Source organism: Rhipicephalus microplus, chromosome 4 (assembly GCF_043290135.1).
Source record: "Rhipicephalus microplus isolate Deutch F79 chromosome 4, USDA_Rmic, whole genome shotgun sequence".
Lineage (NCBI taxonomy): Eukaryota > Metazoa > Arthropoda > Arachnida > Ixodida > Ixodidae > Rhipicephalus > Rhipicephalus microplus.
This window is the reverse complement of record NC_134703.1, coordinates 91,279,794-91,306,777: the sequence shown is the minus strand read 5'-3', so window position 1 is coordinate 91,306,777 and position 26,984 is coordinate 91,279,794. Positions and strand designations below refer to the sequence as shown.

The window sequence follows — 26,984 nt, the reverse complement described above, 5'->3', positions numbered from 1 at the left end:
GGTACGGTGGTTGTGGTACCCAAAGGTTGTGGTTCCACCATGCCGCGGCAGTCACATTTCGATGAAAACAAAAGTTTAAAAACTCGTGTACTGGGCGATTTCAGCACATGTTAAAGAACACCAGACAGAATAAATTTCCGGAGCTCTGCACTACTGCGTGCCTCACAATCACCACTTGCTTCGAGCATACAAAATTTAGACATTTCATGACATTATTTAACTTCCCCGTCCATAACATATCTATAGAAGAACTCTGCAAGGACGTCATGGAACATTGCCGGGCAGCTTTATAAATGTCAACCAGCAGACGTTTCTACAGAGGTAGTGGGTTCGACCGATAACTGAGCGTCAGCCGACACAATGCATTGCTCTTTCCGTCGGGGCGAGCTTGTTGATGTTGTGATCTAAGAGGAGAGAGGCTCTGAGAGCGCACAATAGGCACAGAACGCTCAGACTGGACGGAGCGCTCTCTATACGGGCGAGCAAATTACGAGCGCACCCCCATCGGCTGCCTGTTTGCAGATATTCTTGCGTTCCATTTTGCTTCCTCACACAACAGTCGCAGGACATCCAAGTCTCGTAAAATGAACGATGGTGCGGACCCCTCAGCTTCCACCAGAGCTTTCGTTCCGCCGGAAAACATCGCCGAAAGCACGCAGAGTCCAGCTGTTATTTGCACGAGCCGAGTTGGGGTCGCGGAGGAAAAAAAGAAGAAAAAATGAATCGTGGCGTGTTTGCCTGTTTTCCCCGGAGACCCCCGCTTAACGAGGTGGGCTCCCTCTGTCCACACATCCCGCTGAGCAACGCAGATGGGCGTCGGGATGCCGATGGAAAACGACAAAGGAGCGATGCGGGAGCTGTACGCTACAACATCTATATACACCCCGGTTGAAACCAACTGAACATATTGTGAAATTCTCGTCGTTTGACAACGTAACAACCACGTAAGCTCGAGCTTGTGGGAACGCATCTCTTTAATGCTTCCAGTTCGCCTCGGTGGAACTGTGGCTAGTGTGCTCGGCTGCTGATCGGAAGGCCGCGAGTTCGATTCCGGCCGTGGCGGTCACATTTCAATGGAGGGGGAATGGTACAGAGACCCGTGCACTGTGCGATGTCAGTGCGCGTTAAAGAACAAAGGATGGTCAACTTTTGTGCAGCCCTCTACTACAGCCTCTCATAATCATATCGTGGATTTGGGACGTAAAGCCCAAGATATTAATATTTCATGCTTCCAGGAGAAATACATAACTCAGAGGTTTGCGCTACACACGCAGTTTTTTTCTATCTTCTCTAGGGCGAAAGTATTCTTATCACTAACGCTCATGTTTAGAAGCATCGACGCGTCACGCAGGCGCCGAATCGGCGCCGCACTGTTTCGCCCCAAGCTGCTTACTTCCCTTGTGAATGGAATTCGAAATCCTGCCTTACACTGTTTCCGGCTCTTTCTATCTCTCTTTTGTGTGTGTGTGTGTGTGTGTGTGTGTGTGTGTGTGTGTGTGTGTGTGTGTGTGTGTGTGTGTGTGCGTGCGCGTGTGCGTGTGTGTGTGTGTGTGTGTGTGTGTGTGTGTGTGTGTGTGTGTGTGTGTGTGTGTGTGTGTGTGTGTGTTCGATGTCCACTTGTCACGTCGTAACAGTTTAAAAGTACGATGCCAAAATACGCTACTCTGCACTAGGAGAAAGAATCAAATTTGTAAACAGACAAAATATTAGATATGGATGAGCAGAATCACAAGTACACCTGGCGGAGCACATTCAGTCTACACGTAGTCACACGGATCTGATGACTTTAGACATTTCACTTTTGTCGCCTTTTGTTTCATCGATACGCACGTCCAAGGTCTCGAAATCTTAGTTGCAGAAAGTAGTCCGCAGTTCTTTGAGAAGCACCCACAGTGTGCATCACTCCCCGCGTTCACTCCGAGAAGAGGATTCTGTGCATTCAGATAGAAAGCTGAAGGTTGTACATGGGAAGCTATGCGCGGACTTTAGAGACTTTAAGCAATTCTGACCCTGGGGTCTTTATATATATGATTCTTTAGCATTACTAGGTGAGGCACTGCGCTGTTGTTAATCGACAAATCGACAATGGCGTGGCTTATAAGACCCCGTGACAAGGATCTGGAAATATCACCCGGGAAGACTACCGACACAATTTTGGACTTGAAGCACTGACTAAATTGTCACTTCTTTTTTTAAAGGCTGGCGATTGTTGTCCTGCGGATCATCTTACTTTATAAACGAAATTGTATACGAGTCAGTGCATGAATTATATCAACCCCCTCCACATCACTATGCGGCTTAATATTGACAGTGTATGGGAGTGAGTTGAGTGCAACAATGCTGAAGTGCTGCCTCGAACGACCACAATCTACTGCATTTCGCGTTATCTTTTCATTTTTTGCAGGTGCAAGTAATAATCCAAATACGCATGTTCAACAGCCATCCTTATGTCATAACATTGAAAGGGTCGAGATCTCACTACACTTACAAGTTCACACTCCACCTTCGTGATAAGCTGTTATATGTATAATGTCCAGGATACTTAAAGAACGGAAGCGTCCAGTACTGAATTGAGAATTTTATTTAATTTCTGATAACTCTCTTAACTGCTCTCCCACTGCCGTCCTTGTCTTCATCACCGCCGCCAAGAGTGGCTCAAACTTGCTTTTTCACAAGAACTCGTCTCCGCAGCGAGCAAAGTGCACGGTGAACGCGGGCTAAGATTTCCCTATACCCTTCAACTCGTTCCCCACACCCGCTGTCAATCACGCACGCGTATAATACACACTCAGTTTTTTTTCCCCTTACGAAGAGCCCTTGAAATATTTTCCCTAACTTCTGCGAGACGATAGCGAGCTCCTCATCTCACGTCACGTTTCATTAGGCCTGCAAAGCGCTACCGCACACTTCTCACTAAGTTCCGGGGCGCTTTCATAACTCGCTCCGACATGACCGCCAAGGCGCGCGGTTCGCACATCGCGGCGGACTCGTATGCAGCGCCCACTGACGTGCGCCTTTTGACGAGTAATACCCTAACGAGCGCTCGCAGGAAATCGAGCAGCTCGCGAGCGCACTCGAGTCAGTTGCTGCCCCTGTATATTAAGCGCGGATCGCATTACTGCCGAGCCCGCGGGCGAGCGAACGCTCGGCAGACGCGTTAGTTCGGCCGCTCTACGGACACGCTAAGCGGCCGGCGCTCATTACTCGCCGGCTCTTCGCGCTAATTACGAACCACCGCCGCCTCTTCCTTGGGTTGCGTGCCTTCGACCGCTCTCTGATTGCTGCCTGATCTGGCTAACACCTCTTGAAAAATTCATCACGCCCCATTTACTTATGCATGCCCCGCGCGCGTGAAACGCGCCAACTCTCCATCCTCGGCTCGCTCGGGCGAAAGCACTGTTGTTCTCCGCGTGTACACCACGGTATACCTCCTCGGCTCTTTTTTGCATATACGCGCAATCCCTCTACTTCGACTTTCCTTCCCCTAGTTGTTCAACGGCTTCCGACCCTTCCCGATCTCCTCTCTCCCTTTATCTCCGTGTTCGACATTGGAAAGCTTCGAACCTCCCGTTTATGAGTGTTTAAAGAAATCTCGACAATGCAGGCCTGTCTCAGCGATTAAAAGCAGTATAAACACGTAGGATGCGTTGAAGCCTTCACTGCTGCATCGGCATGGCGCGGCGTCATTAGACTCCACGACGCCTATTGTTAAAACAAGTTCGATATTTGCGGTCGCCTATCTAGTATTCATGGCGTTGCCCCACAAACTGGCCGTAGTATTACGCGAGAGGCTCCCCTCCCCTTAAATAAGAGAGCACAGGCCTCATAACACGGCCATTCGCAAGCTTTGGCAATTTTCGAATACAACTACCAGCGATGATCCATATCTGCCAAAAATCTCGCCGGTCGTGCATCGTTTTCTCGTCAGTACAGTACAGGCGCCGATCTCTCCCACCATTTACGTCGGCGTGGAAGTTCACGCCGTCAGAACTCCAAACTATGAATCACGCTGTTCGCGCCGGGCATGCGCGTGTTTTCTCGACCACGTGGACAGTACGAAAAAAAAAATGCGCGCGGGCCCGGGTCTGTGGCGCATGCAGACACGGTGCTCATAAAGCCATTAGCGCTTCGCTTACACACGCCACTTTTGTGCGGCTGTGGCAAACGAGTTCAAGCGGTGCACCGCAGTGCGCGTTGGGCTTCGAGAGTGGCCGAGCCTGTTCACGATATAGAGCTGAGTTGATGGCCTGCCTGCCTACCTACCATGGGGTGTGGTGTTTGGATGGGGCGTCAAGATCGGGATTGCGATGGCCCTAATGGAAGCACTCAGACAAGAAGCGAGGTCAAGCCGAGGTGCGGCGCGATCTCTATGAGGCGATGGCGACCCCGTTTGTTTCTCGGTTTCTGCGTGTATTATCTTCACTGCGGCAGACTGGCCGGCCAACAAGGGTTTCGTTCGTATCTAGTCAGTAGTAATGTGTCAGCACATTTGTTTTTTTTTTTTTTTTTGCTTAGGCATTGGGATCTCATGGCTGTGAAGCACAAGTGAGTCGATTATCGTGCTCTACATAGATTGCGCAGCCGTGGTATTGTCGACCCTGATGCATGCGATATCAAGCTCGGCTTTAAAACAGCTACATTGAGCGCACCTATGAGCAACTATAGCATATGTGCTTTAAGAGGGAACACTACGCCGTATACATTTCCTTAATGCACAGATGTATGGAGTAAACATCTGTCTCTCTATGTCCAAGAAAATGAATACTGGAGCAAAGCCAACGCTTTCCGCGACCCCAAAGTGTGCATAGCTTTTAGTGACACAAAACAAAGTTGGTAAATGACGGTGTCACTGCACGTTTGCCGTGAATAAACCAGTGCGAAACTCCGTGCAGAAATAAACATCGCCCAACGGGCTACACTGTATCAAAAGACGCGCGCGACCAGACATTTCCATGCTAGAAGAAAATAAATGAGATGCTCGCTGTCACCACAATATTTCAAGGCACGAACGTGAAATCGGAGGGCGCACTTGTGTATGATCACTTTTACTTTTACGGTTCTCGCTTCGAGTAACGAGAACGCTTCGGAAGCATCACGCGTGCCTTCGAGCAATTAACGCTATAGCTCGTAACAAGCAAAGCGGAAGAGAAGGAAAAGAAAAACTGCAAGTAATTCTATGCATAACGAGCTATGGGGGGACGGATGCGAGGAAAAGGTCAAATAAAGTTGTTCCCAACTTTCGGAAATCCGCCCCCTTCTCTCCGCATTTCCTGCCACCTCAGCACTCTTCCCCCCGCACCCGCCTTCCACATGTACCCTTTAGTTTATCGACCACGACTTGGTTATACAGCTCACGCAAAACACATCCAGTTCAGCCCGCTTCTCATGCGTTTACTATAGCTCTATAGCTGCTCTAGCTGCTCTAGCTGCTCGTTCTGAACGCGCGCTTATGAACCCACTCGGTTCTTTCTCTTTATTTATGCTTTTTTTCTCAACCTATCAGGCAGCTTTTCTTTTTTTCTTTATCTGACTACTTTCGGCAGCTTTCGTGTAAGCGTGCGCGCACGTGTGTGGTTGACATGTCACTCTATTAGGTACGGTGGCGCCGCCATCAGCTTGTTGAGTTCCGCTAACGCAATCGGTGTTCATGTCGTGGAAAGAGCGTTACATATATACCTCGCATGATAGGGAGTAGACGAGTACATGGATCTCAGGAGAGGGTCGCGCTGTCCAGCTTGGCCTCGGTAATCTCAAGCCCTGCAATTTCACCACTGCCCTTCTTTACTCTCTTCCTCCATCTCCCTCTCTCTCTCTCCAGCTGACTTCCGACTATGCATCAGCCGCTCAGCCCACGTCGTAGAGATTTATGCTCACACGAGAGGCCAGAACACGACTTCCTCTGCCGCGGGGCACTAGTAATGGTCCGAACCGCGGACGACGCTTCGTGCTCCGGTTGCCCTCAGTGCGGCCTTCACGGCAGCGCACGCACCGGATAGCATACACGATCGCCGTGCTGCCCTGCGTTCGGTGTTCATGTGTTGCGTGCGTGCGTGCGTGTAACATCCAAAGGGCCGGGCGCATGTTTCGTTCGGTGTGACCCCAAGGGTTAACAACGGAACCGAGGCGCCACGAGGCGGCCTCCCGAATAGAAACAACGACCACCGCCACCGCAGCGTGCCGCCATGTATATACGCTAACAAACGCACTATCTTTTCGGCGCGTCACGGGTAGACCCGCTTGTTTTTTGTGATTTTTTTTTGTTCCTCTGTAAACCAGGGAGCTTGCTTTCGCCACTTTCCAGTTCGCCGGAGGCTCCTCTTTCTCGCTCGGGTCATTGCGTGTTTGCGTGCGGGTGCTTATTATTTAGAGCCCTTCGTCGAAGCGATAAGAGGTAACACGACGCACTCACGGACGTCTCTATTAGTCCGCGCCGATAGAAGAAGAGGACAGCACGGCCAGCGTGCGCTCGCGTGCGTGTGTTCGGTGTGTAGGCAAAAGCACCGCGGAGAGCCATTAAGTTGTTGACTCTGCAGCGTGTTCTTCGTGGCAACGGCGAGTGCCTCGTGCGTAGGCCGTCCGGAGATACATGCGTGGTGGTTTTGAAACGCGAACAAAGTAACGTCGTTAAAGAGGGTCGGCACAAAGAGGCGTGCAGTCATGAACGAACGGAGATAATACTTGGCTGAAAAAGAAAACTGAAGCACATTCGCTACGGAATTAAAAACAGTATGTGAACAAGTTTCGCATACGCGCGCTTGCGCGAGTCTCTGGGGACAGCTTCTCATGTCTGATACACGAGCCCCGAGAGACAAAAAAAAATTTTATTTGTTTCAACCTTTGAAACTTGCGTGTGTCTGCGAATTCGCGCTGTCGTAATGCTTTGGTGACGCAACGTTATTGGCGCTTTGAATCCTGTGTTTTAAGATATGTCCTAGCGGCGCAGAGACGATTGCGAAACTAGTGATGGAGTAGTGCATTCATTCGTTTGAATGTCATGCGACCATGCGAGCCCGAACAGAGACGGCGTAAAGCAATAACGAAGATGGCCTAGCTGTATTTTGAACAGATGCAAGCAGTTTCGACAACGTACACCTCGTTTTAAGCTTTGGTCTTTTTTCATGACACAGAGTATCTTTCTGTGAACTTGCAGTCTCTGCACTTGTTAATGTGTTCTTTTTCTTATTCTACAACAAAACACTCTACACCATGTTTCTGATATTTCCATTAATTGTTCGCACCCTTTCATTTACTCTGTCCTACTAAAATTTTTATTTATTTATTATGTGTACCCTAATAAGCAACTCGACAAAATGGAAAAAGTTAGACTTCTTTATTGCCCTCTCCCGACAGTTTAGTGTGCGTTATATTTGACATCCAGCGTCAGAAGTTTTGAGACCGCGAGACCCATGAACAGGCTTAATAATTTGGTTCTTCGGCAGGGAGCCGTAAATATGAATTCCAGGTCTATTTCAAAGCGTACTAGCGACCTGTACTGTGCAGTTCGACCAAATACACCCAAATAATTGCTGGAAAACTTAAATCTTTCTCAGTTCAACTGTACCATCTGTATACCTAGATGCGATGCCATCCTTTGCTTGGGGTGCGGGTGGGTCAACAAAATACTCCTGTCTGCCGCGGTGGAGTGGTGGCTATGGTGCTCAGTTGCAGACCTGAAGGGTGAGGGTCCGATTCCGGCTGTGGCAGTCACATTTCGTTGGAGGCGAAACTGTAGAGCTCTGTGTACTGCGTGATGTGAGTGCACGTTAAAGAGCCCCAGCCAGTCTAAATTTCCGAAGCTCTGCGCTACGTCACCTGTCTTAATCATATCTTAGTTTTGGGGCGTTAAACTACAGATGTTATTACTAATAAAGTATTCGTTTCGGTTAGTTGGTACAAGTTGGGCAAATGTTTCGGGAACTTGCGCTGCGTGGGCGCTACACAGAGGGCACGTGTGCGAAGGCACCGATGAACACAACCAGAACAGGGGGGCAGAAACGATCAACTTTTAGTCCTTTGTGAGCCACCACCTGGTGGGCTGCCTCGAGAAGGAAGGAAAGAAAACAAGATAAGGAGTGAAAGTATGAACATAAATATATGATGAAACAAACAGAGTTGACAAACTGTTGTGAAGAATGATGCGTGTATAAATGTAGCTCCTCAGCACTCTCGGTCGTTCCTGCAAGGGCCAGAAGGTGTCGCTTAAAAACAGTAGCTTGATTGGTCATATTTTCATGTTCACATTTTCACCCCTTCCTCTGTTGTCTTCCGTTCTTTCTTGACGCAGCCCCAGGTGACGTTTCACGAATGATTAAAACTGATCGTTTGCGGCCACCTCATCTAGACGTGTTTTTTGGTGTCTCCATACATGTGTCTTCTGTAACAACCATGCAGCGCAAATTTCCGCTACCTCAGTGGCTGGTTGACAATTTTTAGAATGCCCACTGTTACTGTGCCGTGGTGAATGATGTTTCGCGTCAATATTTGTAACGGTTGCGATAGTAAAGAGATGTCACCACCTCCAGCCCCCCTCTTTTGATTTCTGAAGTATTTGGCTTTCTGTGACACTTCGATTATGCGCGTGCCGATCACCCATAGGAAAAAAACATGTATATGTGCGCCCCACGAAAGCGATCGTCATACCACACGAGAGGAGCTACGGCACTTGTCACATGCTAGTTGGTAACTTGGCACAGCATCGGCCTTTTAGTGCGCTGTGCCTGAATGCTGTTATGTCTGAACGCGAGCAATTTTTTATTCGTAAAAGCTTTTTTTTTTTTACATGTCTGACCAACTCTGATAAAAAGAAAGAAATATGTCTGGGCGGCCCGCAGACGTCTTTTTATTTCTTATTTTACCGTGTTTGTTAGCGCAGTTAGAAGGACTCTTTACGATAAACGTTATTGTCATTTGACCAACCTGGTACTCCGTACCATTTGCTCTCCTTTGTCACTTCCCTTTTTGTTTTCCTTCTTTTTTTTCCTCTCCCTGTTAGGCAAACAGGGACTCCAGGATAACCTAATGTAGTTCGTTTCACTCACCTCCCTTCAAATCAAATCGAATAAAATCAAATGAATGTGTTTACCTGATACGATGTACACAAATATCAAACCCTTGTTGAACGTGTAACCAAAGGCTACAATAAACACCTAGTAAATCCTAGCACACCACATAATAGAAAAAAACGGTGGTAGTAATATTCGCAACAGAAAAAAAAAGGCAAATGTAGCTTTTTCATATCAACAAGAAGTAATTAAGTAAAATAGGAGCTGACAAACATCAGACTGCCGAAGAATAAAGGTGTTACGCGTACAGATACAATTTACAATGGCATGTGCAAGAAAGTATGCAGCACTAATGTATATTCACCCTGAATTAGTAGAGAGATGGGCCTATTAAACTGAGCAAAACGAAAGAAATGTGACTTTTTTGTTACAAGGTAACGCACCATTATCGGGTTAAAGTGACTGCGCAGAATGATGAGTACAAATACAATTCACCACTCTGCACAGCAGTGGCCAATACTTGTATTCACTTTGAAACCTTCCAGCCTTTCCTTGGTTATCCTCCTCCTTCAATTCTTTCTTTATTTTCAAAAGTGTGCACTGTTGTTCGGAATCTTCTCTGTGGTTTCAGAATACATTTGAAGCGTACACACACGAATGAGTGACGTCAACATGCTGCCGCAGCTACCATGTGCACTTATCTTAACAACCAGCCTTTCCTACACGAGTGCGTTAGGGTAAGTCTACTCAGTTGGCCATTACCACGAACGGCGCAAACGGCAAGCAAACACACTTATCCGCACATAGCGGTAACAACCGTTAGGCTAGCGCGCCGTTCTGCGCCGCTCCGGCATAGAGATACATTAGCATTTAATCTCTAATGCCAATCTGCCGCAAAGGACGTGCGCTTGCGTAACAGCGTTTTACGCCTGCGAACGAAACACACAGGTGCGCTCTTCCAGAGCCCACCACGCCGGTAACCTCCCATCGTGGAGCAATCAGACCACGCGCGAAAAAAGCAATACGAGAATGGAACAAAAAGAGCGAATGGCCGAAAAAAACGAAAGAAGTAGTATAACCGAGCAACAGATAAAAGGGCTTGTAGCATCGCTCGCTCAATCACCGCCGCCCAATCGGGGGCTGCGGTGCGTCAACGGGCCGCACCCGTTGCGTATGCCACGAGCGCGCTATACTCACTCCGGCCAGCTGAACGTGAGCGCGTACGGTGAACGAACTACACGCGCCCACTCTACGAACACATTGGAAAGAAGAAGAAGAAGAAGAAAAGGAAGGGCAATGATCAGGGCTTGAGAGATACCGCGAGCAACTCTGACGATGAGAGGCACATTAGGCCTTATGCCTTGCTCTTTTGTTGGAAGTGGCAGGCGTTAAAGGGTGCCTAAACCTTTAAGAGTTCGAAGACAGAGTGGTTTGCTTTCTAACCGTCACTACGCTTCATACCACTGCTATACCTACTCCTCACCACTTATTCGTTGAACACGCAGCCACGCTACTTCTGGTACACTCTAGCCACGCTGTCGTGGTGGTCTATAGTGTTCATGGCGCTCGACTGCTTAGCACGAAGGTCGCAGTATCGAATCCCGGCTGTGGCGGCTGCATTGAGCTCAGCCGCTTGAGCTGTCGAGAAAACACAGAACGAAGTGAAATCAGTTGATCGCTTATGATAGGCGGGAAAAGGCAGAGCGAGCGTACGACTGAATCTAAAGCTAAAAAAAATCACCAATTAACTAGATATGTCTTGTATGTGCGCCAATATTGAACTTATTTACCGGTGAAGGGACGTGAACAGCAGGCTGCGGTGTCACGAATTCTGCGGAAAACACGCAAAACGCCAGGAGAGAACATACTGATTCAGCTGACTGTCCGCACCAACTCTGCCAGCAGAAGCCTACCAGTGGAAATGACTGGCAGGCTGCGTTGGCTGCGTCCGCAAAAGTGCAGCGGCCGCCCAACTAAATCTTGTGTAATAACACGCTCGTTGTTTGTATCTTCAGAGAATGTTTAAGGTCTCTGCAAGCTTACCTATAATTCTCTCGTTGACTGACTTGGGCTGCACTATATAAACCTTAGAATGGTCAAATTTAAAGTGCCTGCAGCTGGCTTAGACACGCCGGAGGGCATATTTGGTTGTAAATAATAAAAAAAAAACTTCGCAGCATTTCGCAACGCTTCGGTGGTCTACCCGAAATGACACCTGCTGACCCGAAGGTGGCGATAACGAATCGGGGTCTCAGAGGACACATTTCGATGGAGACAAAATGTTTGAGGACCTTGGGCTTAGATTTTGATGCACGTTAAGTAACCACAGGTGGTCAACGTTTGCGGAGCCTCCCTTTGCGACATCCCTCATTATGTATAATGTAGCGGTTTTGGAAGATAATAATGATATGGCGGTTTTTGGACGTTAAACAACAACAATCATTATTTTCCTTTATTGCAAACCAAATGCAATAACCAAATAGTCTACCACGCTGTCCACGGCAGATAGCTCTGGAGAAAGTCGACCACCGCGCCCATAGTAATACACATGCAGCCCCCATTTCGCGTTGTAGGTGGCATCATGACAGGGCTGTCTTTTTCACCGCACGCACTCCGCTCCAAACGTGCTCGGCGAATGGTGGTGCCCTGCTGTGTGGACGACTTCGCAATACCGACACACCTTGAAACTGCCACTGGGGAGCGAGCACAAGTCTGTGCGCAGTCGCTCTCCGGACCGGCACCATTCGTCACGTGGGCTTGCGGCCGAGGCGGCGCACAGCTTTGGTGAGCGGCATACGTGAGGAAGAAACTAGAACGGACAAACTACATGACGTAGCATGTAATAAAGCAGCAGCCGTGTTAGCTGCTCACCCGCAGGGAAGCGGGTGGGGTCAGGGAGTGCCGAAGAGTCCATTAATATCGATGCGCCCAGCGCCTCGTCATAAGTCGCGTGGGTTAGCCGACGCGCCGCATATTAGCACTCCGAGCCACCACTCCGCGGCTAGCCACCCAACAGACTCGGCAGAACTCTCCTGTCCTGGCAATAATAAAAACACCCGTGGTGCACCAACAGTCAGAACGGTATCATTAAAGAAAGAAAACAAGGAGCGCCACTCTTCTCTTGACTTACCTATATATATTTTTTTTATTCTCGTATAGTGCATCTCAATGTTCGTCCACCACTCCCCGCATTCGCGCACCGCAAGACGTCTTTCTCGTCTCTCTTCCGGGACTTCTGGTTGTGGCAGCGGCGCGCACCACCAACGCGTCGCCTGGAGGTGCGGTATGCTGTTTCCATTCGCTGTCGGAGATGGCGTGGGGAGATAAGGCACTCGCGTGCGTGGCTTAAGGCGCGGACGCTGCGATGTAGTACACCACGGGGTGGGAAAGTAGGGGCCAAAGGCAAGATCACCTTATAGGATCACCTTATAGGAGCGGAAGCAGTCGAGGTAAAACTGGTCGTTCAACGTTAGACAAGAAAATATACCCGAAGAAAGTGGATGATTTGTAAGAATCTTTAAGAATGGCTCCGTTTTTGGCTAGAAGCGAACGGTACATGTCGTAGTTTGATTGGAACAACCACATGGTTCCAGTAGTCGTTTCTTGAAACGCACAGCTTTTTCGCTCGATATTGGCCGAGAAGGACAGGAAATTGAGCCGTCAAGTTTTTGTGGCTGTTTCATGAAGCGGCAGCGTCCGCTCTTTACAAATCCCGCAGTATGCAGCAGTATTAGACAGGGGAGTTGAGCGGCTGCCGACATAACTGAATAGAAAAAAAAAACGCCAGACATGGTAAAGACGACTGACAGCTATATGTAGCGCGCACACACTAGATGCAAAGATTTACAAACACACCGCAAAAAAGCACCCTCCCCCTCTCAGGAGCATCGAGGTCGAAATTCCTATAAAATTCCTTGCCTTAATGGTACAGCACTTAGCGATACCTATTCAACACTTTGGTTTTAAACATCTGAAAATGTAAGCCATCCACTTGGGTAACACATCAGAACTACGACAGTGACGAATATGAACTTCCGTTCGCGCAATTTCGCAGAACCACCTTCTATGACAAAGTAGTGCCGTGGTGCGTGAGCAAAAACTACGACGCGCGAGCAGTTGCTTGCACACACAGGCCCACGAACGTGGGCTCGTAATCTCTGAAACACAAGCTACGCGTGTCAATAAAAAAGAAAGAAAAGAGGCAACGAAATATTTGCACTCTCAACTAAACATCTTATAGAAAAAAAAAATCGAACGTGAGAGACTCGCTGTAATCTCTATCTGCCATGCGCTCGAGAGTAATAAGCTTGTTTGCACGACTTGGATGAAAGAACGCCTCCGTCACAATGACCGACTCTTGTGTCTTTGCGTGCAAACTTTGATTCCCATTGTGTAAAATGGGCATTGTTTAGAAGCGCTCAGTCTCCTAGCTCTCGTCAGCAAACGATGCCACAATGTTACTTTTTTTGAGCACACTTTTCTCTTTCTGTCCCACCACGGAGAATTTTATTTTACCATTGGCTCGCCCACACGCGCGCTTTTAACGTGCAACCAACGGTGACATGAGTTTGCTCATTTCATGAGGAAGTTGCGGCAACAACGCTGTATAGTCGACGCTGAACTGTATACGGGGCGACTGCATTGTTTCTGTAGTCTCATCTTCGCCTCTCACAACGTACACTTTCATGCGTTCTTTTATTCGAGTCCTTATCATACACTAGCTGCGTGTTTTTTCTAGCAGCCAGTAGGAAAGAGGCGCAGCGTTACTTTATTTTTGTCTCTCTGTCCCCTTCATCACTGAAACTTATGCGGAAGCGCAAAGAGAGAGAGAGGGAGTGAATAGAATACTCGCTCAATGCCATTCAGATCATTGTGATGCGTGAACTTCTCCCAATATATCTTTTCAGTTCGTTTATTTTTCCTTAGTTCTTTCTCTCCTCGCCTTGCCTCCCACTCCCAGCTTCAATAAGGCCTTGGTGAAAAAAAAAAATAGGGACTTTTTTTTTTTTCTCTAGATAGCGCTGGACAAAAGAAAGGCAGACATTGGACGGGGAAAGCCTTTTGTTTCTCTGAAATTCAAACGTTCTGAACGTTTTTATTTTTTATTTTTTTTGTCTAAGTGTGATCCGGAAGCACTATGGCACCGAGCTGCCCTTAGCATCGACAACGGGAATCACCGGCAGCCATGCATGCCATGGAGCCCAGCGAAGTTTGGCACTCTACTCCGAAAGCAACAACGAAATCAAACAATCAAAGCACGCAAATTGCAGCCAAAAGCAACGGTGTACTCCAGCCACCCCCTGTAGGGCGCACAACATAGTGAGCGTGCCAGCAGCACCTCCAATCCCAGTTAATATCCCCCAGCCAAGCAAGAAGCGAGCAAGCCTGGAGGTGAGGTCTAGCTCATACCCCTCTCCCCCTTTTCCCCTGCGTTCTCTATCTCTCCCGTTTTCTTTGGGGAAATGAATAAAACGGGCCGCCGCTTGTGCCAATACTGAGTTATCTCTTGCGGTGGCGGCGTGTGGGGCCTCTCTCGGTGCGCCAGATAGGTCGCTCAGTAATTACCCAGGGGGCCACGGGACCTCCGTGTACAGGCATCGGAGTAATTATCTCTGAGTGATGTTCGCGCGTCGTTGATCGCGCTCTTTTCTTTTTGTGGCAGTCGCACAGAGACGCCGCATTACAGGGATCTCCAGACTCACCACAGAGAATGCCGTGTGTGCATTCCTAAGTGGGCAACTCAGCAGGAGAGGAAGAAGAGCAAAACAAAGCCAAGTGTTCATATATCAAAAAGAACCGCTTCTTTATCTGCATCCACAAACTCACCACAGCCTCCATCCAGCCGTCATCTTCCGTTTTTCGCTCGCGTATGCGTATTCCCCGCGTGTATACGCTCGAAAACAAGAACCGAAAGCATACTCGGGTGAGCTGTTAAGTGCCCGTAACTCTCACGTGTCCTACACCGCGGGGAGATCGGTGATGTCTGTCTGTCAGCTCCGATGCGCTCGTAACTTTCGCAAAAGCACCGCGCGGTTCTTTCAAAGTTGATCCGTACGCGTATACGAGCCCGACTCGCCCGGCGATTGGAGGCTTCGACACCGGCGTGCGCTATGCGCTCGTCGCTATGCTGAGCGCTGCCGCCTCCCCGTCCACTTAACCCGTGCTCAATCTCTCTTGCTCCACTTTCTCGGGAGATGCCGGCGTCAGGCCCAACACGTTCGCGTGTGCCCGAGTGGGTGCGGCGGGGATTACCACCCAATTTCTGGCTCTTTGCAGCGTCTGCGCCGCGCCGTGACGGCCTGCACCAGCGAGGAGTAAATAAACGCGAAGTTTCGAAAGGAGTTTTCCGAAGCTGAGGGGGATGAGCCCGCGCTGTTCCCCGGAGGGTGCGTGTTTGCCTGTCTTTCACTCGTGTGGCCGAGGTTTCTCTCGTCGTCATTAAACTGATCCTGAAGTTGCGGTGATCGCTTTTCTGTTTACCAAAAAATTCACCCTAGGTACCACGAGAAAACTTTTATCTCGGCATATGATTGACGCACCGTAACTTTTTAATTGTCTCCTTCCACCTACCTCTTTCCCAAGGAAAGAAGGAGAAAAAAAAAACGACACACCGCTCAGATAGTTAACTGAGGAAGAAGAAACTGGTATTTATCTTTGTTGTTTTAGTTATTGAAACAAGCTCTATTGGAACAAACTTCATTATTCGCATGGAGTTCATACATCAGTAATGTTTTAAAGGCAGAACCCCGTAACTCGCACAGAAGTTGGATTCATCCCAATGGTTCATTAAATCGTTTTCTACTGTTGGTTACCTATGTACAGAAATAATTTTTTATTTACTGTCCGTGCATTGCCACTTTCATTTTTAGCGTATTTGCAATGAGTTGTGGGGTTTCCCCGATCTATACTCGTTCACAATGATAGTTTTTGGGGACATCGGACCGTCTGACGTTCCGGTGTTGTTAGCCTAGCTCGTCACCGTACCTGCTGCTTCCGGATGGCGGTTCTGGGCTACGGTATATGCGATAATCACACATACGCACAAATTAAACTTATAATCATGCACACATATATCCATGAAATAGGTATTCATTAGGTTATGTTAAGGTGGGTATTTCTCAGAGAAAGCAACATCACTTTTATCACTTTTATTTTGCACATTGAGCCAGCACTGCTTTGCCACAGGTCGAAGAAGTGCCGATATTACAAGCGCAGTGGCCAAGAACGTGCTCTGTCGTTTCATTGCTTCCGCAATAATCGCAAGCAGCACTGTCTTCCACGCCGATTCGGAAGACGAACTATTTGGTGAAAGCTAAAGCGAGCCACATCAGTCGGCAAAGCACCGTTGTCTCGAGTCCAGAGAGTCCGGACGAAGGCCGAAGTTGACGAGACGGGTCAAGCCTGTACGGTCGCGTGTACTTGCTGTTTTATACGCTGATTTTACATTTTCATCAGCAATTCGTCGTATTTTTATGACAGCATGAGTACTTGAGGATAGGATAAAGCCTTGCACTTGTGTCAAGTCTTTCTGAGTGCTACTCATGCCGCGCGTAGGAGCGTTCACATGTTTATTCTTGTACTTGAAGTATAGTTTGTGTAGGCAACGTTGAATCTGAGCCGGGGAAAGCATGTTTCACGCCGTCTAGTTCACTGCCGCTCACTTACAAACCCTACCTCCCTTCTCCCCCATTCTTTATCTAACGTAGCGTTACTTAACTTGCCTCCCACCTCTTTGCATGCGCTTTTGTCATAGCGGCACGGTACGCATAGCAGGTGTGTTGAATGCCCCGCTCCCACGCAGCTATTATTAGAATGTCCATGCAAGCCTGCAGAACCACAGAACATGAACCTGTTTATCCTCGTCCTCCCGCCCGTATGTTTATTGGGTCGTCTTTCAAATAAACCTGGTTGGTTCAGTCAGGGTAAACATGCTCTGTCAGACGATGTTGGCGTATGCAACGTCGACAGTGCCTGCGTCTCACCAATGCACCTTCTGAGCACGTTTATATTTCTCGCTCGAACAAACACAGCCATTACCTGGTTGGCTTCGTATTCAGAGATGAGAATTTCCCGTATACGCTGACTGATGCAGAAAGAATACGCATGCGTTCTGATTGCGAATGACTCTAACGTGAAAAAAAAAAATGCGCTTAAAAGTAAGTATTCTGACATTACCGCAACAACCTTCTTTTCTTTCTTTTCCTCTGCGTAGACCAGCGATGCGTGCGCGCTTAGGGCTAATTGAAACTGCGTGCGTCTGGTGAAACTTGCGTTGTCTCCTCTTATTTTATTTTTAATATATAAGAATACCGCAAGGAAGGTTCCATCACAGATGCATCTCTTCTACTGAGCTCAGTGGTCTTGTGTTCGATGTTTAAACCTCGCAGTATAGTTGCGTCGTGACATTAGCCATGTGGTACCGCATTGCGACAAAGTGTGCGTGAGTATCTTACGTTATTCTTGTTTCTCCGTAAAGAAATACGTAAACCGATAGGGCTTCAAGATTTTCGTACGTGTCAGCACACGCAACTAAAGCAGCTTTGTCGTCAAGCAGCGACACAAGCCGATGAGGTAATTTGCAGCAGCGGCTTACATCAGCTCCGATTTGAGCTTATCGAGTCGATGTAGGAACGCGAAGAGTAGCCCGGCTAGCAAGAGCATCATTACCGGAAGTACGCAGAGGCCACGCGACGGGCGAGTCCAACAGAAAGAAAGGAAAATAACATGTGTATACTGGAAGAAAATTATGAGGGTTGTAGCGGAGAATCGTGTAGAGAAATGGAGGCCATGAAATAGAGAAAAAAAAATAGGTAAAGAACTGAGATGTCAGATGAAAAGAAGAAGAACACAGAACCATAAATTGGCCGCAGTCTCGCGAAAGAAGTTTAACCCGATAACAGGAATGCGTCTCATAACTCACGCCACATCATAAACAAGTGCTATACGCGGCCGCCTTTACCGCAGAAGCATTTCTCGTTTACAACGGCACGCCCACCCCCAGGTTTCTCTCGGTTTTTCTTCCGATACACGTATTTACGCTTTAGGTCTTGCTCTAGACGCTTTCACAACTTGTCGCGGGGCAATTTTTCAGAGTGAGCTCGCCCAGCAACCGTTCTTTTCAAGGGGATGGCGAGCGCCGCTTTTGCTTTCATCGAATGAGCCTGCGATTTCCTCCCGTAGTTCGCGAGGTCGGCCGTGATGTAGAGCAGAAAAGCACTGCAAAAAAGCCAGCTTAATGGGGGTGTTTTCGCACATTGTGGTGCACACCGAGTATTCACCTTCGTACTTTCAGGTGATTTCTCTAGCAAGGGCGTGCATTGCTTGCCCTCGTGGTGAAGCTAAACGAAGTGCTGCATAGATGAACACAGACTAACAACGCAAAAACATTAGACGTGCAGGAGATTACTTATGGTCCTACTGGGGCAATAAACGGCTACAGAACTTGCTGCAAAGAGGGTTTGACACGTCAGGAATGTACTGGAGAAAACTTTTTTTTTACACCGTACAGGGGCTGTACCCGACCTTGTAAGACATGCACAAGTCAGTGCTAATGCATTTATTGCCACTGCAATAGGACGGAAACGCCCACAGGCAATTAACCTCTTGTTTCGATGACGCGTATTGCAGCGGCTAGCTTTTTCTCTTATGCAGATTGATGTACGAATGTCGCTTCATTGTCTGCTCTACAAATGCGCCTGCACGGCCACTTTTGCTTTCTAAAATTGAAAATCCTTGTGTTCCGCAGAAACATATAAACGATACATTTGCGCCTACTTGTCAGCAATACCGAGCAGTTTAAGCAGTTGTATTTCGTTATCTACATTTAACACGTCCCCAAAGTTAGGATAGGCTCACATTGGCAATGTAGTTAAATACAGTGTACTCGTGCAAAAGTAAGCTTGTGTCCTTATGAACATGGGGATGACCACAAATACTTATATTTTAACGGCATAAAGTAAAACTTTCATGGGCACTAAAAATAATACAAGAAATGATATAATATTTGTTGTTGGCTGTATTATTATTATTATTATTATTATTATTATTATTATTATTATTATTATTATTATTATCCAGCAGTCAACCTTGGATACACACGGCTTGTATTTTAGTGCGCTTTTATATGGCTTATTGTGTCCGCATGCACCGTTGTTATGTTTCGCGCACGGCAATCGGGAAACCTATATGCTTGATGTGGGGGTAATTTGGTATTTTTGACATTTATTCTGTGTCAACTCTACCACTTTATAAAGATTTACAGTTCAATACAGAGAATAAGTATGTGAATGACCGTCCGTGTGCTTATTTGTACTGTTTTACGATTGTCGACAACATTACAACTTCCATGCGAAAATGTGTTTAGAAGTGTTCTACAATTTCAAGTACGATGTACTTCACTATGGTACAGCACTAAGGCCCGTATTCACAAACCAGTCTTGGCCTTAACTCGATGTTTCCTCAAGTTTTTTTACCCTCTACTAGCGTTATAAAGGCGCAAAAATGGTAACGAGTTAAAAGATCACAACGAGGCTGGTTTACGAATATTGACGTACTTTGTACATCTACCGCAATAAAGGCTTACAACTGATAACAAAAACTGAAGGCAGAGCTGAGGATGGTTTGTGAACATGGGCCTAAGCTGTCCCAGTTTTCAGAATATGGAGTTGAGCTTAGGTGAAGTGTTTAACAATTTAGAGTACTTGATAATCTACTATGGTGTGTTTAGGAAAAGTGGTTAATGACTTAGAGTACTTATTACTCTACTATGACAGGACATAAAGGCTTGTCATGGGTTAAAAAAAAGTGGTTAATGATTTAGAGTACTTGGTATACTCCATTATGGAAGACCTGAAAGCCATCCCTTGATGATAGAAATAACAAGACGAAACTGTGTGTTTAAAAAAAATTGCCCGCAGCTTCCCTCGGGGGAACACTGAGGAGGATGCGGAGCATATAATTGGTTAACGGGGTGTTAAAGTGCGACTTACTTGGGTCGATGGCTAAATTGGTTAACGTGGTTGTGAAATGGGGTGTTAAATTGCGACTTACTTGGGTCGATGGCTAAGTTGGTTAACGTGGTTGTAGGAGGGGGTGTTAAATGAGTGAACACGTACACACGTATGCGAAAGGGTGGCGCTGGTCGAAGGGACGTCGATCATTGTGTTTGTGGATTCGTTGGAATTGATTTCACCGCGACCTTGGACGTCGACGCGCCGTACAAACCAACCGACGAGCGGCAACTGAGCGAGCGAGCGCCGACCTTGAGTATATATACAGCGCGACGGCGCATGCACTGTCAGCTGTCGAATGTTCGAGAAGGGGGAGAAGCGCAACGGCGCATGCGCGCGCGTCAGCTGCCGATGTTCTCGAAGCGCGACGGCGCATGCGCGCGCGTCAGCTGCCGATGTTCTCGAAGCGTGACGGCGCATGCGCGCTGCATTATACAGCTAGCGAATGTTCGTGAAGAGGAGAAGCGCACGCGGTGTGTAGAGGAGGAAGGGTGCACAGATGGTGGAGGAGTGAAGCGCGCGTGGTGTGTAGAGGAGGAAGGGATGCACAGATGGTGGAAGAAGGAGGAGGAAGCTTGCGGACGGCGCCGCACTACAAGCCTCGAGTATTAGATGCTCCGCATCTAAAAGTTGTTAACTATTTAGAGTACTTGGTACTATACTACGGGACAGCATTAGACTGTTTAGAAAAAGTGGATAACCATTTAGAATACGATATGTACTCTACTATGGGAGAGCTTAAAGCCGTCCCTAAGAATGAAAGGGGGGGGGGGGGGGGGGGGTTTAGAAAAAGGGGGTAACGATTTAGAGTACAGGGTACTCTACCATAGAGAAATAAAAAAAAAGGTTAAGAGCGGACACTCCCATAGACCCCAGCGGCCCAATCGACCCTAGCACACCTGGTGGTTGGTGAGAGCAAGTGGCGTGCGCTTCCTGTTTCGGTTTCACTGGCGCAAATTTTGAATTATTTTGCGTAACCGACGTTTGGCTTTGACGAAAGTTCACGATTTCAGACCACTTTTCATCGCCCAAATGGATAGTTTTTGTAGGTCGTTTTGATTTAGAGATTTCCTGCTTTGTTTTGTTCAGTGGTTCGTGCGAATTGGTCGTGACGCAATTTTTATTTCGATTAAGTTATAATAAAAAGACATGCAGGTAATGATAATTCACTACGGTTTTATTCATCGCGCTTGTGTTTTTCTTTTGGAACAAGTGATCAATGTATATATCAGTCAAAGAGACAGAGTATCCGCAATGTTTTATTCAAAGGCAAGGTAGAGTCCGAGAATATAAAAAGCACAATATGACAAAGGTAGACAACAAATGCATCTCGCCTTACAAATAAATTGTAACAAATATTGTAAGAAATACAGAGAGAACACAGGCAACGCACACATCGCTAGAGTTGGCAGAAGCCGAGAAGCTGGTGAAGTATGACACACCGGGCCAGTGGGTAAGTAAGGATCTATGGCAAAAACACAGCGCACAATGCTGATGAAGAAGGAAGAAGTGACTTATACACAGCAATGAAGTCGCGAATCATGCCTGGGGTTAACCGAAATAATGCATAGAAAAAAAGAGCGCACAGAAACCACACAACACAATATAGCAGAAAGGCAAAGGTGCAGTGTGCTGGCTGTACTTAAGAACACCTAGCCCAAAATGAAAAAAAGCAGACTTGATGCCTGCTTGTCCTCGGAAAGGTATGGATTTGCAGCTTGCTCACTACGTGAAAGAAACTTTATGCTACAACACTGGCAGGTCTTGTGGCTCTTCTTATGCGTCGCCTTCATCAAAAACTTAAGATCCCAAGTGATTTGCGTGTGGGTGTTGCTGTGACGCTTGCAAGCTAAAATAGATTGTAGTCATCACTTATCCAGAATTTTGGACCTTAATTGGTGCTACGAGAGCGGTATTACAGGGCTAATAAATAGCAGAAGGAAACCACTTTGGCTCATTATTTTTCACAAAGGCTCTACATCGTACGTTATCACTCACAAGCTATATAAAAATAAAATGGCAGCGTCCGCAGTCCCATCAAACGCTACAAGTTTGGGTATTCTTTTGAAAATTTTGATGGGCGAGATGAGGAGGTTGATGAGAAGCTAAAATACAAAAAGCGTGATAACGTGAACCGTGCCCACTTCATACTGTGTTCCTTACCCGCTCGAAGACATTTGAACAAGCGGTTTTGTTATCGATATATTACTTGAGCTGGAGAGATAAAGCATACACAGTGACCAAGCGACCCACAGTAAAGTGTACAGTTCGCCCGCATTTGCTACAAAAATACAGACAGGATACCCAACATTCTTTTTAAGGTTATGCAAATCACTTCGAGCGAATACACAGTGTCCCTACTCCTCATAGCGGGTAACCAAAGCCATGTATGCAACGAAGGAGTGGTTAGTCCAGTTGAACTGAATATAAGCATATAAGACCATAATGAAGTCTGCTGTAACGAAGTAATAACATAACAAAGCTATTGCAGGATTCGGCTCAACTCAAATACTTTAGTGTAAACCCGCCGCTAATTGCTAACCTTTGAACTTGTCAAGCTGTATGTCTGAGATTGAAGACTGGAACCTAACCCTATCTAAGTTTCGGTTCACAAAACGCACATGCCAACATAAACGAACCCGGCAAAACATTTTCAGAAACTTCGCGCGACACCCAGCAGAGCAGAAATGAAAATCGCCAACACTTGACAGATGGTGATACAAAACATCGCACACTTTCAGGTGATGTGCAGTGGCCTCAATTATGGCAAGAAAGTGAGATTCAAGTTGTTGTACGTATGCAAAAGCTGCTTCTGATGGCACAGTGAGATTCCCAAAAAGTTTGCTGGGGACGTGGTATGCTTTGAGCATTGTGAAATACTGGTGGGTACCCTTAAGCGTCTCACTGTCGTCTTTCAGTAACTGTGGGCAACTGCAACCGTCACATGCATTCCGAAGGAAGTGTTTGATGAGAAAACCAGCTACATAATATGCAGCGGAGTCATCGATAATATGGGAGTGAATGTTGGTCGCAAGTTCAGAGAGATCGTCTAGAGCGGGAAAGTCGTCAGGCTGTGGCTGTGCACACTCCTCATTATCCACAAGAGACGCACTGGTGAGGGAGAATGGCGAGAGCTGCTCCTGGAGGAGGTCACATTCATCATCCTCGACATTTCCGTATTCTGACAGCTCGAAGAGTTTTCTTATGCAGATGTGCTTCAGGCCACAAATAAATTGTGCTACATTGGGGTTGGTGTTGCAACCCTGTTTTTGCCTAATGTGGCCAAATATGTTCTCCAGGGGATCCTGTTGAAGCCTGCGTGTTAACAGGTATTCAAAATTGTAATTTTTGGAGAGGTCGTCCCATAGTTGACAAATTGCCTGAATTGTAATTTGCCAACCTACGATGGTTTGTGGTTGACGTCTGCCAACAAACTGCCATGATGCAATCCAGGGAAGCTGGCCTCGGAGGAAGTCAATCAGCTCTGAATCATTTTTCATGATTGCATGCCGCAGCTTTTGCGAAGTTCTTTTTTTACTCGAGCTGTTCAAGGCATCGAAAATCCTGTCCATACGATCACAAAATTGAGCTGTAGTGATGGCCGAGGCAGGCAGCACCTTCGCATACACCATTGCCGTGATAGCAATCGAAACTGATGCACTGAGGACCTGAGTTGCTCTGCTGACCTTCATATTAGAAAAAGGTTTCTGATGAACGTGCCGTTCAGTCAACTTTGGAGCCAATCGCAACCGCAACTCATGTGAGGATTGGTAAAGGCTTACAATGTGCGACCAGTTAACGATGTCATCCCCAATGTATAACTTGTGTGCTTGGACATTATTGCGCGTTGTTTTAATTAAATGCGGAACATCAAAAATGTAATATACCCGCTCACCATTAACTTCAAAAAAAGGCTTTGCTACAGTCACTCTTAGTTGGTTAGCGAGACTTACATTTGAACTGCCCTGGTCACAAATGACTGCTTTCACTGCAATATTAATGCTCCTAAGCCCCCAAATGGAGTGACACCAGCAAGTTATGCATAAAGAATGATGGTGTTGATGTGTGCCCTATAGTAAAAGCAACCGGTTGAACCCACTTTCTCGAAACGCCAACAAGAAGAAAAACCAGTGCTCGATCAGCGATGGTTGAAGTGCGATGAGTGCCATCATCTGTAAAACCCTGGACAACGTCTCTTGCAGCATCATAGTACAAATTCTTTTTGAGTGCTATTTCGTCGAAAACTAAAGCGCACACTCGGTCCCGTTCATTCCAAGCTTGAGTATTTGTTGCAATGGAAGAAAGGATTCCTGGAATTATGCCTGAAGTCATCTTTACATTAGCTAGCCACCTCCTTAATGAACGCCGGGAGGGCAAAGAAAAATATGGAGCCAGAAATCGGTATGCTCGCGGACCTCGGAAGTTTAAGTGAAGAGCGAATTTCTTGAACCACACGGGAAACCGCTTGCCCTTGCGTTTGGGCCTCAAGCGAACATGTGCAGAAAGAAGTTTAAAAACCTCCTCGGTGACGTGCGGTCGAATAACTCCAAGGGCCTTTGAAGTCGATGACGGTGCTTGGTGAGGCTGTCTCCGCAGTCTTTTGATAGTTTTCCGCTGTGCTGCTACTTTGGCTTGCAGATGTTTAATGGTTTGCTTGTACTTCATTGATGGAGACATTGTCGCTGGCACACAGGAACGCACTGCAATAAACAAAAAAATGGATGTAAAAGCGAAGAACAACTAATCCCATACGAGCACTTTCCTCGCTCTTTCAGACCCAAGGTGCACAACTTTCTGTGGTGCAAAGTTTTCGATTCCACTACCTAAAAACAAACCATTCACAATGTTGACAATGCACAAAAAAAATGAAAATCACTGAGAGCCCACCCTTACATTTTGTAAGTGCACACGTAGTGTCCTTTTGAGGATAGTTTCCTCAGAATGTCCTAAACATAAAATAGCACATTAAAAACAGCTGCAATAAAAGCATAGTCACCATTTTCTCTAGGGCACTCAGGCGTGGAGCTGTTGGCGGAGACGTCTTCTGGAGGGTCTTGTGAAGCTTGTTCAGTGCCTCGGAAAGTGCTGTCGGAACAATCTTGCGAGCGGCCTGCGGAAGTCTCTATATCAATCCACTCTGGTGTTGAAGTGAACATACAACTTACCGGTCACACAAGTTCCTTTTGTGACAGCTGAACGACTGGTTAAGGTTTTCTCCGGCAAGACGAAGTCAGCAGAAATTCTTTCACCAGCTACAAGGGAGCTGCCACCTGCAGAGGTTTGGTCAACAGTCAATTTGGGTAAAAAAAAAGAAATCGCGACACTGAACGCACCCTGTTCATCGGGGCACCTCAATGTGTGGGAGCCGCTTTTTGAAGCCTCTACCGCAGGTCCTGAAGAAATGAAATTACGACAATGTGTCAGTAAGAGGCTTAAAATAACACAAACTGAAGCTCATCCGCACCTTGCAGTGCAGCTTCTGCAGCCATGTCACAGTCACTACTTGAAGCGACGCTCAGAGAACCTGCATATATGTGCAGTTGGTACAAGTTACAAAGCTTGTAGCATGGGGAAACTTAAACAGCTCTTTCAAACGCATAAATTGGTCGAACGTGGAAGAAAAGAGAAGGCACCAACTAGAAAACAAGTAATTTGTGATTTTTGGAATTATCAACAATGCCAGCTTTCACTGATGAAAGGTATACGTACATGTGCACTCAGGCTTGAAGAGAACGTGAAATAGCCCTTTAAAGTCTTTCAAAACAAGTTGCGCAGGTCAAGAGCATCAAAAAACGACAGAAATGTAAAGCTGCTGTTAGGAAGGTAATAGCCCACAATTCACAAAATTTAAGACTTTCCAAGTGTTACTTCTATAGTGAGGTTTTTCCATCGGCTACAAAGATCTTCACGGTTAACTGTTGCCACTGATTGAATACAAGTGGCTGCTATTGCACATATTTGAGTTTCAGTCAATCACATGGTGCAGCTGGTCGCACACTGGGAACAGCCATTCTTGTAAGCCTTGTGTGCCCAGGGTCCATGAAACTTTGAGCAGTAAAATGGTCGCTACAAACCCTGTACGTTGCGTACAATAGGCTGGCCGGCTTACTAAGGAGATCATCGCGTCCAGCATACTGCATCCATGCTTTCATCCTGCATTGGCAATGAACTATCAGCTGAAAGGGGAAGTGCTTGAATAGTGATTTCTTATTGTTACCCTCACTGAGCAAGTACGAACAGTAAGCCTAAAGACATGCAAACCATACAAAAGCTTTAACACACCTGCCGTCCCGTGGTATGCGGAAGAAACTCGTCCCAGGCTTCTTGTGGGTTCTGCCATTGTTGAAGCACCACGATACACAGCAGTAGCTGCCGTAGCTTGGACCGCCGGACGGCATGGCATCAGCGCGGTCTAAAAATGTTAGTAAGTGGATGCTTCGCTGTCAAATTACGAAAAAGATATGTGCACGTCATAAGTGTACCAGCAAACCCCTTTGAATGATTAGCTAATCGATGCACCATACAAAACCAGTGATACATCTCTGACCCATAAAACTCTGACTTACAAAGATAGACGTCAAGACCACGTACAAAGATCTTCAGAAGTTTCCAGGCCGCTATCCCTTGTAATGCAATGGTATCGCGGCCTGGGAACTTTAGAACACCTTCGCGCGTACGCAGTATCAGCAGTAAGTTGGGAAGAAAAATCGTAGTTGAAATTTGTGCGGTAAAATTATATTGGAAACGTCAAAAAAAAATTGTGGGCAGCTTGCACTAGTGGCACAAGGCTAGCGAAGAAACGAAGATGATGGCCACTTGGCTAGTCCAGATTTACCTCCGGCACACCAAGAATTATTCGTGTTCCGAGCCTTCGGGAAACGCGTTGTGAAGCTTGCGAGGCCCAGCGAACGCTTCTCAATATTTTGCACCGAGCCTATGACCTAGCTGCCCAGCTATGCTCAGCGCACAGACG

General features: G+C 46.9%; 2 protein-coding genes across 3 annotated transcripts in view; one reads left to right on the top strand and one right to left on the bottom strand.

Moving 5' to 3' along the window:
- The window catches only part of LOC119172206 (uncharacterized), a 333,170-nt gene that overhangs the window by 75,587 nt on the left and 230,599 nt on the right, over positions 1–26,984 (top strand). The window lies entirely within an intron of this gene.
- On the bottom strand, positions 23,952–26,503 carry LOC142814504 (uncharacterized). Of its 2 annotated transcripts, XM_075893309.1 has the most exons (7): positions 26,294–26,503; positions 25,989–26,164; positions 25,476–25,535; positions 25,345–25,404; positions 25,177–25,281; positions 25,008–25,121; positions 23,954–24,711 (listed from the first exon to the last, which is right to left on the bottom strand). In XM_075893309.1, exons 1-7 carry the CDS (start codon positions 26,407–26,409, stop codon positions 24,017–24,019), a joined length of 1,326 nt encoding a protein of 441 aa, XP_075749424.1. In that variant the 5' UTR covers positions 26,410–26,503; the 3' UTR covers positions 23,954–24,016. The 2 variants fall into 2 exon arrangements, with proteins under 2 accessions (XP_075749423.1, XP_075749424.1); XM_075893308.1 differs by having other exon boundaries at positions 23,952–24,711; positions 25,177–25,404.

Bases quoted from the DNA above. Each gene is read 5' to 3' on its own strand.
- LOC142814504 (XM_075893308.1), bottom strand. From the start codon at position 26,409: ATGCCGTCCGGCGGTCCAAGCTACGGCAGCTACTGCTGTGTATCGTGG. The intron at 26,165-26,293 runs GTGTGTTAAAGC...TTGCCAATGCAG, and splicing joins CGCATACCACGGGACGGCAG to GATGAAAGCATGGATGCAGT. The intron at 25,536-25,988 runs GTGATTGACTGA...ACATATATGCAG, and splicing joins TGTGCGACCAGCTGCACCAT to GTTCTCTGAGCGTCGCTTCA.